At 39.7% G+C, this 11,604-nt stretch overlaps 1 protein-coding gene across 2 annotated transcripts in view; it reads left to right on the plus strand.

Annotated features, from left to right (window-relative positions):
• The window catches only part of LOC105683864 (peroxidase), a 46,342-nt gene extending 34,741 nt beyond the window's left edge, over positions 1 to 11,601 (plus strand). For both annotated transcript variants that reach the window (XM_048656950.1, XM_048656951.1), the window contains 15 exons: positions 362 to 559; positions 3,968 to 4,047; positions 5,342 to 5,435; positions 5,529 to 5,720; positions 5,797 to 5,993; positions 6,352 to 6,604; positions 7,093 to 7,238; positions 7,774 to 8,015; positions 8,322 to 8,454; positions 8,531 to 8,658; positions 8,750 to 8,859; positions 8,937 to 9,029; positions 9,102 to 9,271; positions 9,353 to 9,461; positions 9,529 to 11,601. In XM_048656950.1, coding sequence (XP_048512907.1) covers positions 362 to 559; positions 3,968 to 4,047; positions 5,342 to 5,435; positions 5,529 to 5,720; positions 5,797 to 5,993; positions 6,352 to 6,604; positions 7,093 to 7,238; positions 7,774 to 8,015; positions 8,322 to 8,454; positions 8,531 to 8,658; positions 8,750 to 8,859; positions 8,937 to 9,029; positions 9,102 to 9,271; positions 9,353 to 9,461; positions 9,529 to 9,670 — 2,287 coding nt within the window. In that variant the 3' untranslated portion in view covers positions 9,671 to 11,601. The remainder of the gene's footprint in view (positions 1 to 361; positions 560 to 3,967; positions 4,048 to 5,341; positions 5,436 to 5,528; positions 5,721 to 5,796; positions 5,994 to 6,351; positions 6,605 to 7,092; positions 7,239 to 7,773; positions 8,016 to 8,321; positions 8,455 to 8,530; positions 8,659 to 8,749; positions 8,860 to 8,936; positions 9,030 to 9,101; positions 9,272 to 9,352; positions 9,462 to 9,528) is intronic.
• Positions 11,602 to 11,604: the final 3 nt, after the last annotated feature.

The raw sequence follows: 11,604 nt of genomic DNA on the forward strand, positions 1-11,604 counted from the left end.
AATATACACGGGGTGAACTAACGTACGTGTATCGTGTGTGAGGTAACACATGTACGAAGTGAATGTGTTACAATCGCATTTCAAATGTCTCCTCTCGATATATCGTATAGATTAAGAGTACAAACCCGGACACGAAATCGATTAATCTTTTATAAGGTGATTCGTCCATTTGTCCACCCATCTATATGTAATTCAGCGCAATTCGAACGATCCATTTCGCCAACGCCATATTCGTACAGTCGAAATTTTTAGCTCTTGGATCAGTTCGAATAAAAATTAACTCTGCCAAGTTTTTTTTTATTTTTTCAAAACAGTTCCTTTTCTTTATTTTCGGACTTGACGATTCTACTTTCGATTTCAGATCGGTGATATCGGGGACGCGGTTAGCCGCAGTCCTTTTAATAACGATAACGATTTTTGGAATCGATCGAAACTGTCACGCTCTACAGTACGAACCCATCGACGCATTCTCATCGGCTGACGAATGCGCTTTGGTCCTCGACGGTCCGGGAAGATCCAGCGTCTTCGATTATACCTACAATTTACTGAGGGGATCGTTGTGAGTATATATGGAAGTTTATCCATTACTTATTCTTTCAGCGGAACTTTGGATGAAATTGAATCATCGACGTGCGTGGCGAATCTGCAAATTCATTGAAAAAAAAAAAAAAAATCAGGCCTTTGTCGTAAGTGAAATAATCAGATGAATGAGATAATCGGATAGGTGTAATTAATTCGTAATTATTACACTGCAGGCGCGTAACACTTTCTACGTTCGCATGTCATTATAAAATAACGATCATTGATCCGATCGCGTAATAACAATCCCGACACTATAATAGATTCCGAGCATGCATAAAGAGGTCGGATTTCATGTCCTTTATATCAATGCACGGAATTAAGGATTGCTCGAACATCCGAGCATGCATAAAGTGGTCGGATTTTATGTCCTTTTTCTATGTCCTTCATATCAATGCACGGAATTAAGAATTGCCCAAACATCCGAGCATGCATAAAGTGGTCGGATTTTATGTCCTTTTTCTATGTCCTTCATATCAATGCACGGAATTAAGAATTGCCCAAACATCCGAGCATGCATAAAGTGGTCGGATTTTATGTCCTTTTTCTATGTCCTTCATATCAATGCACGGAATTAAGAATTGCCCAAACATCCGAGCATGCATAAAGTGGTCGGATTTTATGTCCTTTTTCTATGTCCTTCATATCAATGCACGGAATTAAGAATTGCTCAAACATCTGAGCATGCATAAAGAGGTCGGATTTTATGTCCTTTATATCATTGCACAGAATTAAGAATTGCTCAAGCATCAAACGCGCGATTTTCGATTCCGATTCCAAGTTCTGATCGAACTGTCCCGGGGCCTTTTGGCCGACAGGTTGATCCCCCGGAGTCACCTGAGTATCGGCTACCGACGATCAACGATTACACCGATATTCCTGCGAACCAACATCTCGAAGGATATACCGGCTCGCGGACACGGTTGCACGTGAATATGCAGTGTACAGATATATACGACGTATCTTATGATATCGCGTGTGCTTGACGACGAGGGCAAAACAGCTGCCTTTATCGCGATGCCTTGGGGATACGAAATAATGGAGCAGAAAAGCTGGACGACTCGGTTTATACCTTTGACTAGGTACGAGAAATGAACATGTCTCGCCGCACCTCGTCAAGGAACGCGTCGGCGTTCGTTTCGAATAATCGCGCGTCGGGTCTTTATCCACGGGTAAAAATTCACCGTAATAATGGTTGTCCGTTATAATATTAGAGAGAAGGAGAGAATTCAATGAACGAAATACGCCGCCGCTTCTCGCACGGGTCGCATGGATAATCGTTGTATTATTAGGCGTCCGATATTGTATGGGTAGGTAACATACATAGGAGTGTACGCGCGTTTTGTCTTTCTAACGATTAACTACGTCGCACAGTTCTAAATAAGTACGAGTTAATATAAATGAACTTTCTAACATGACAACTCCTGTCACTTCGAAGGTCGAAGAATGTCGAAATATTGTACGACTCAGGCTGTCGTGGACCACCTTGCTTCTAGCACCGAGAAGATCTAATGCGAGCAATTTCATCGTACGTATGTATAACAAAACGTGTTGTTCGCGAATCGAAATTAAGACAAGGTCGATTTTATAATACATTTCGCGAACAATGCGGCCGGCAGACAATCGACGCGATATAACGTCGATACGAATTAGAAGTAGAAAAACAAAAAAAAAAAGAAATTTGTCAGAAACTAATCGGGTCTACAGCCGTCTTTCTCTTCTTCGATATCGTTTCGTCGCTTTTTTTTTGTCATTCGACGAAACTGCGATTTTTCCTTCGAGGGTGAACTAGACCCGAATTAAAAGGCGTCGTGCGCCGACCAACGGAATGTAAATTTGCCATCTGGAGACCCGCGGGACTCGCGAGATCTTGTAGGTATAAAGTTACATAATGATCTATGGAGTTGATACTCCGGAGTATAAGCTGGTTTCGACTGATCAATGATGAACGACTGGAAATACCTACTCCCTAGGCCGATCAGGTTGACTCTGTGTAAGAAACAGCCTTTAACCAGGTAGGAAAGGATATGCAATAAACGTTCTATAATGGAAATTTATTGGCTCGAAAAGGGAAGCCGAATAAAATAGTGATCGACGATCGGCAAACAGCTTTGGGATAATGATAAACCCGATGGGCAAGATTAAATACTGAATTAAACTCACCTGACTTCAATTGACTCGCGGACAAACTTTGTCAGAATTCATTTCAACGCCAGAAATTTACTTTCTAGAAATTAAAAAAAAAATCAACGATCAGGGGAATCTTAGCGAGATAATTGTAATTTTTATTCAATCAGACGATGATCGCTAATCGATTTTTTTTTACAAAAACCGACCGATCGATCGATCATTATTATTGCGCAACGAGATCATTTTTTCGATCTCAAATCCAACTGTACGTAATAATCATCGTGCTAATATTCCGTAACCGTAAAGTGAAATTATCCGGCACTTCGACCGGGATCTTTATAAAGACATTATAAGATATCTTCATACGACGCCTCGATCAATGAAATCCATACGGATCGATAATGACCGATTGTATGTAGCCCTCGCGAACCGTTAATCGCGTTTAAAAATCGGTTTAAACATATTTCATAACCGATCGCGTACACACGCCCAGATTTAAGATTGTAACATGGGTACCCAACGTGAGCGAGAGATCGGTATAGGTACGTAAATTTATCATCCGTATATTCATGCACGAATAATAACGGGTTGTACAAATATTGATATTTCAGACTCACTCTGTAACGTAGGATCAGCAACACGATACCGCACAATTACTTTAATTACTTAATTTTCAGAGGTTGTTATACTCTGATTGAGCATTGAAAAATATCATAAAACTTCACGGAGGTCCGAAGGTGAGACCTTTGAGGTCGTTGTAAAATATGTTGCAACTGTATACTTATACGCGTGCAGATATATTGTGTACCATTATTTATAAACTGCATATCCTAGGTTAATATGTGGTGAATGGAAACTGAAAATTAATACGGCATGCCGTCCGGCGTTCCGTTGTAACGCCTCTCCAGCGTTCCTAGGAGAAACCAGATGCTGTACCTATCCTTATGTTATGTTATATATCCACCTTATAGTCGGATCTATTTTCTCATCTATAGGCACCGAGCTTCTCGCGTTACGTCCAGATAGAAATAAAGCACCTTCGCTGATACGCCTTGACGCGCACCTTTTACCCCATTCACGCATTTTCTCAAGTTTATCTCGGAAAACTGAATAAACTATTTTTTTTTTAAACTCGGATGAATTCTCGATCATTTCAATCGCCATCCTGATGAAAGTACAATCATTTTTCCTACGAAAATCTACACATTTGGACCGATAATCAACCGCCCTCCATCAGCCGTTAATTTTTCTGTTCAAGTCCACCTTCTTCTGGGAGTCAAACGTGCATCACCTACGACGCCGTGAATCACGCCTACATCGAGGCCCGGAAACGGATCCGTAAGTCGATGAATTTATTAATTCGAGATTGAAAGTTGAAAAAGAAAAAAATAAATAAAATAAACAAATAAACGAACGGTGGCGATCAAAGATTCGAAAAATTCGAACCGGCATCGAGGTAAGCTACGTGTATACCGATGGCGTGAAAGGCACGCATAATATGTGGAGCACTACGGTGCGAAGGAATTATGGTTCCTTGTATACCGTGTAAGCGATAGAAGTATTATATACGCTTGTCTATTTTGCTGCTGTTGCAGTAGTCGATATTGTACCATATACCTGGTGTAGTGTCGATGCGTATAGATTATTATAATTACATAGAAACGCCAACAATATGCCCAGAGGGTGCAATAATAAGTAATAATACTATAGCTAAACGCACTTCATTTGTCGCCACAAAACTGTTGATAGTTTCTCAATATACACAGCTACTTGGTACAAACGTGTGCGTACGTATGAATAAATAGTAGTCACGTACGTACCTACCGTAGCTGACTTTGCTGAATATATGTATACGTATGTGCGTATATCGCGTGTACAGATCGACAAGAATCACACGCAGAGTGAGGTCAACCACTTTGTTTATGGACCACAAATGGGTCATTTGGTCTCGTACCTATAAGCTACTAATAAGAATTAACACCGTAAAGACGATGATCGCTTCTCAGATTGATTAATCTCATCTGTTGATCGAACGCAACACGTAACGTGTATCTCCAGGTATACGGTCGTCTTGATTAACTGTAATTTGAAGGTTTTTTTTTATTCTTCTCAGAATATTTTCACACATTATCTGCATCGTGAACAGCTTTTCAGTTCATTTGAAAGAAATTTTTTTTTTTCACTAGATACAGCCGTGCACGTATTACAGGTAGAACAGAATGGGTAGCCTACGCTCGTTTCACGCGCTGTTGACGTAGATACAAATAAAAAACTGTAATAAAAAATAAATAAAATAAGGACTAATTGGTGATGTAATTAATTAACGTGTTACAAAAGCACCTTCAAGGCCGTTTCATATAAGTTATGGGGAGTATAGTTAGTGATCGGAGTTTAAAGATTTCTCTTGTATACCTACCTACGCGCTCGGACGTTTCTACGTAGAAATTCTTTCCATTCATCAAAATGCTCTGAATTAAATTACGTAACCAATTAGCTTGGGATTTTCTTTTTTTTTAGTGTTACAATGCAGACAAATTCTTTTTCTTTTTTTTATACTTCATCATCGATTGACGCCTCTTCTGGATAATTTTTTGATATCCTTTTATACTTGTTCTATTTTATCCTGAAACAGACGTAGCTCAACCGAACACAGAAACATGGCGAGGAGAAGATTTGGCGACCGTCGGAGAACTTCTTTTGGACATCTCGATAAACTTGGCTCAAAAGTAAGTTGGAAAATTACATAAAATTTCGAGTAGAATTCGAAATCTAATTTCAAAAGAAAAAAAACCAACGAAAACATCCGTTTCGACGTTCAGATACGGATTAACGTACGAAGACATCGAAAAGGGACTTCCGCTGATCGATACCTCCAAGACATTGATTCGTGAAGTTTGTCCCGCTTTCCTCAGCAACGTAGAATGTCGTCCCGGAAAATATAGGCGATACGACGGCCTGTGCACCAATCTCGACAACCCTACTTGGGGGGCTACCATGACGCCATTTTCAAGGTGAATCTTACGGTTGTTCGAACTAAAAAGCTTTATTCGAATAGCTTTAATCGCTCGATCGGTTTCCCCGCTGCAGATTACTTCCACCGAAATATGCTGACGGTATAAACGCGCCGAGAACATCGGTGACCGGAAACCAACTACCCTTAGCTCGTGTCGTGTCCCGTACGATGCATCCCGACGACGGATATCACGATCACGCCGGAACCGTCATGGTCATTGCTTGGGGACAGTTTATGGATCACGATTACACGTTGACCGCTACACCTCTGGGTAAGCGGCTGTTGTTCCTCAGGTTCAGTTTCGCGGAAAGTTATTTCTCGAGACCGATATTTGGAACTATTTCTCACGGAGTGATCGTCTGTGATCGATCCAACTTTCTTCGATCATCATTAGAACGATTACAAATGATTTTTATTGGCAATTTTCTTCCGAAAGAAAGAAACCTCCGTACAGTTTGATAATTGTAATTGGGTGAAAGCGTTCGATTTATAATTGGTAAAATTGCTTCGAAGAAAGTTCGTCGAACGCTTTGTTCGACCGTTGGGCAGTCCATCGAAAAATCCAAACGACGAGCGAACGAGGAGAACCACATTTTTTTAATCGCATTTTTGTACTTTTTTTTCTTTAGATTCCCTGAACCGAAACGACCCAGAAGAATGTTGCCACAGGCCACCCCACCTAAAGAATCCTTATTGCAACGAGATCCTGATCCCGGAGGACGATTACTTTTACAGATTATTCAACGTACGGTGCATGGATTTCGTCAGGGGTTTCCCAGCCCCTCGACCCGGATGTCGTCTCGGTTCTCGCGTCCAGTTCAACCTTCTCACCGGTGTATTGGACGGCAATACCGTCTACGGGGTTTCCGAAGCTTTCGCCAGGTAAGTTTTCGATAATTGTTTCATTGGAACGAAACTAAAAAATTGTTTTTTTTTTTTTTTTTATCCAAATCGGCGAACCAGTTTCCGAACTTCTTTTCGTGTAAGAAGTGTCGAAATTTGTAGAAGATCATTAGTCATATAAGGAAAATCATATCTTTGTCCAACACCGTCTACAGAGGGATAGAAAAAAGGGCAATCAAGGTTAACCGAATTGATCGAATTACATTAAAAGTGTCGTACACGAATTACCGATTCTATTGACCCAGAAACAATAAATAATAATCGATATTACGCAATAGGCGAACGTGGGCATAAGGTACACCCACATTTTATTGCAGGCGACAAGCGATACAGATATATGCGATAAAAATTAAGTAACGCCAAAGCGAGATAGAAAAAAAAAAAAAAAAAAAATATAGTGAAAACAACCGAACAACACGAATCGTTAAGCGATAAATTTTTTTTTCTCAACTCAAATTGTTTCGTAGAAAACTCCGTACTGGTTATGGTGGTCTGTTACGAATGAATCCAGTATTTTCGGAATATGGACTGAAAGATTTGCTGCCTCTGAAGCTCGACATTCCAGATGAAGGTTGTACCAGACCGAACCGTTCTATGTACTGCTTCGAGGCTGGTAAGTAATTCTTTCTTTCCTTTCCTTTTTTTTTTTTTCTCTTTTTCTTTTTCTTTTCATCTATCATTTACGGAGCCCGACCAGAACTGTTAATAACTAACCGTTAGTTGTTACTTTTATATGCTTCGCTATCTCTACGATCATCATTTTTCTAATTTGTTCGTATCTGTACACATACAGTTGTTACAGCTCGGACATGTGTTATGAGCTAATAATTTTTAATCGCAAACGGTAAGTTGTTCGCGGTTCGCGGTATTATTATGGAATAAAAATTAAATGAACAGTGTGTGATCGACCGACCGACTGCTGAGGTATTTGTAAATCATTGGTAGAGTGCAGAATTACTTATCCGCAAATATTTTTACCTCTACGAATGGGTGAACTTTCTAATCGGAACTGGTAACGTGAGAAATAGACGAGTTATCAAGGCGTTTCATTGTCATAAATTATCTGCGGCTGAGCAAAAAAAAAGAATCCCTTCAGACGCGGATTGAGGTGTACGGGTAGGCGATTCATTTTCGGACTTTTTTTTTAGGTGAGATTCGAGTGAACGAACAACTAGTTTTGACCTGTATGCACACTTTGTTGGCCCGAGAACATAATCGAGCAGCAAACGCACTGGCTCACGTAAACCCTCACTGGGACGACGAAACGATATTCCAGGAGGCGAGACGTATCGTAATCGCTGAGATCCAGCACGTCACCTATAATGAATTTCTCCCAATTCTGCTCGGAAAGGAGGTCATGGAGAAGTTCGGCCTTCTGCTTGAGAAAGACGTACGTTACTCTTACAACCGTACATTTGAGATTGCGTAATTTTACTTTCTTACACGCATGTCACGTAGTACGTATTACATATCGCATTACCTACTCACGTACCCTCGATGTCCCGGGGCTGAAATTAACGACAATGAAAGATGGACGCTGCGACATTCGAGTCGCTTCTACATTTTATTCAGGGGTTGAAAAATTCTCGCGATCAAAGAAATTACGTTCCCTCAAAAATTTCTTTCGTTATAATAATATTTTCAAGGAAATTCCGGACCCTGTATTAAAAATTTTCAATTCCGATTTGGCACGCAGGGATATTGGGACGGTTACGATCCCAGCGTAAATCCAGGTGTGATAGATGCTTTTGCTGCTGCGGCCTACAGATTCGGTCATTCGCTTCTCCCAACCGCGGTGGAAAGATGGAGCAAAGCTCACAAATTCATTGGTAAGAATGCGATTTTTCATTTTTTCACCAAAGAACCCCAGACCTCACATTACGGACTTTTTTCCCCCCCTCGCAGCGTCGAAACGGCTCTCCGATCTTATTCGAAGACCGTACGATCTGTACCGCGCCGGAGTCTTGGACGAATACTTTATGGGACTGATGAATCAAGTCGCTCAAGCTATGGACGATTCCATAACTCAGGAGGTCAGTTGGAGTGAAATATTTCTTTTTTTTTTTTTTCTTTGTCTGAGAAGGAAGTCGATCGATGATCGAACTCTCTCGTTTTCTTTCTCAGGTAACCAATCACCTGTTCAAAAAAGTCGGTGCAAAATTCGGCATGGATTTGGTATCTTTCAACATGCAACGTGGTCGAGAATTCGGACTGCCGAGTTACATGGAATTCAGGTATGCGTAAACACCCGTTGTTTTACACCCCCCCGTCGAAATCGACGTCTATAAATTTTCTTGCAATTTCGATGCAGAAAATTCTGCGGACTTCCGGGCGCTGATACTTTCGAAGAACTTTTTGGTTCCATGCCGAACGAAACCATCAGGCGATACTCTTCAATATTCGAGTGAGTGATCGGTCCGATTTCGGTGTCGAATGAAATTCGAGTCATTGTTCTAGCGTGCGATTCAATTTTCAGGCATCCGTCTGACGTTGATTTGTGGTCCGGCGGTGTATCGGAACGTCCGCTTCCGGGCAGCATGTTAGGTCCCACCTTCGCTTGCATAATTGCAACACAGTTCAGTTATTCGAGACGAGGAGATCGTTTCTGGTACGAACTTCCCAATCAGCCCTCATCATTCACTCCTGGTGAGTCGTTGGAAAGTGTTTGGGACCTTTTAATTTCATTCGAACATTTTTGCATCGTTCGTTTTCTTGTCGCATTTCCAGAACAATTGACTGAGATCAGGAAGGCGAGGCTCTCAAGACTCATCTGTGACAACACGGATCTAATCGACACGATACAAATTTACCCGATGGTTTTACCCGACCACGAAATGTGAGTAATATCGTCGACGGCTCCGTGGAGTTTTATTGACAATTTTTTTTCCATATTTCGCATTTAGAAATCCGAGAGTACCTTGCCGCAGTGGTATTTTGCCGAGCATCGACTTTAGCAAATGGGCAGAGTTTCCGCCCTCCCAATCGGATCACGCCGCCCAATACGTGAGTAATATTGCCGCGCAATATTCGCACCTGGGCAAGTAGATATGAAAAAAAAAGTACACCTCAGCATCCTGTAACACCGTAGATAAAACATAGATATTACGAGTTTAGAATTAGTTGTTAGTTATCATATAGTTATTAGGACCTACTAGGTAATACTTCACCGTTCAACGATCGGCCAACGGCAACGAAACAACAAATCACTGGTAACAATCGAGCCAAAACCGAGACCTTCCTCATCGAATGGTTCTTAGGGCTACAACAACCTTGGTAATCACGCATTCAAATAATTCACTCTATTTCGGAGGAAATGTGAGTTAAATTACCGTGAACTAGATTCTTAGTTTTTTTACACCTTGATGTTAACGTTGAAAATTTCAGCTATCAATAATTGATAATATGCTCGTGAAGGAAGAACTGGAGCGTCGCGATATATTTTTTTTTTTTTTGTATTTTTTTTTTTTTGGTCTAATCATGAAGTGCGTGCTAATGAGAAACAGTGGTAATGTTAACGTTAAATATTATTCAGATACCTGCCGAATACTCTGCTGTTCGAAATAATTCTACGGTAATATTTTTGACGTAGTATTTTATTTTTAATTTTTTTAATTTTTATAATTTAATTATTCGTTTTTACGATATACGTATGATTGATTCGTTGTGCCCCGAATACCGACCTCTGTCGAACCCATAATTGCTTCAAGCATCATCAGAAAATTTTCTCCATCGCTTCTATTTTTTTTTTTTTTTTCTTACTTCCTAACGATTAGTATTTTCCGTAACAAAAAATGTTTTACAGCTTTTATTCCCTCGCATTTTTCAGCTTTTAAATACCTGGAGATTTGAATTCATTCTTCATAGAATATCATATCACTGTTTTTACCCACCCTAGCAATTGTATGAATTATCCAACGGAGAAACTGCGGTGATCTCTTTGCCGGGGATCGGGCCATCCGACGTCCACAGTGGAAATATCGTCTCGCAATTCTTCTACTCAAATTTGAACAGAATCGTATCTTATTTTGGCTTACAATTAGCACAGGAGTAAACGAATTCTGGTGCCACTTTTGTTCTATTTGTCACCCGCAAGTATATGCGGAACACCTTTATTCACGCACCTTTGGCGACGCACCTGCACGCTGGAACATTTATTTTAACGGCTATCTGCATCAATTTGCAACACTATTTGAAAAATGCTTTCCCTATTCAGCACGAATTACACCCTGTATTCACTTCTATCCATTTTAACGGGAACTTCAAATCTTTTAGTAGATTCTGTTTTTTATGAATTTCGTAATAACTCGACACGATTTTTATAAGAATAATTTATTACTTTCATTAACATTTTTTTCTTAATCTTTATAAAATCTATCAGAAATTTCAGTGTGATTCACGCACACGCGCTTCTTGCTCTCATTTTACTTTTTCGAATTCTCTGTTCAACCAACTTATGCCCTACAAAAACTTTAACTATCTTGCCTCTATCTTGTCAGTGGATTCGAATCATTCGGAAACGTTGTATCGAAAGAAAAGCTTCAAGTCTATATTTTATACCACATATCATTATAAATGAATAGCGTATGCATAATGTAATAGTCGAATATTTGATACGTATAATTATATAATTATTGAGGATGTGAAAAAAAAAAATCGGAGTGGATTAAAAAGGCATGGGTCATTAATGGCGTTAGAAGATAATTTTTCAGTATAAAATCATCATCTATATAAATATTAGAATATTATTTATTATGTACGGATTGTATTTATGTAAATGGCGTGCGACTACATTGCACTCGTAAAAATACAAAAAAAAAAAAAAAAACGAAGAAAAAGAACTCATGATCCGCTGCACTCGTCTGCACAAATTAAGTAGCTGGATTTATTTTATACTTGAGAAGTATTATTGTATCGTATAATGTAAATATACATGTATTGCGTGGTATATGATATTGTTTAATATATATATATACACGCGA

The sequence above is a fragment of the Athalia rosae genome, chromosome 6 (assembly GCF_917208135.1).
Source record: "Athalia rosae chromosome 6, iyAthRosa1.1, whole genome shotgun sequence".
Classification (NCBI taxonomy): domain Eukaryota; kingdom Metazoa; phylum Arthropoda; class Insecta; order Hymenoptera; family Athaliidae; genus Athalia; species Athalia rosae.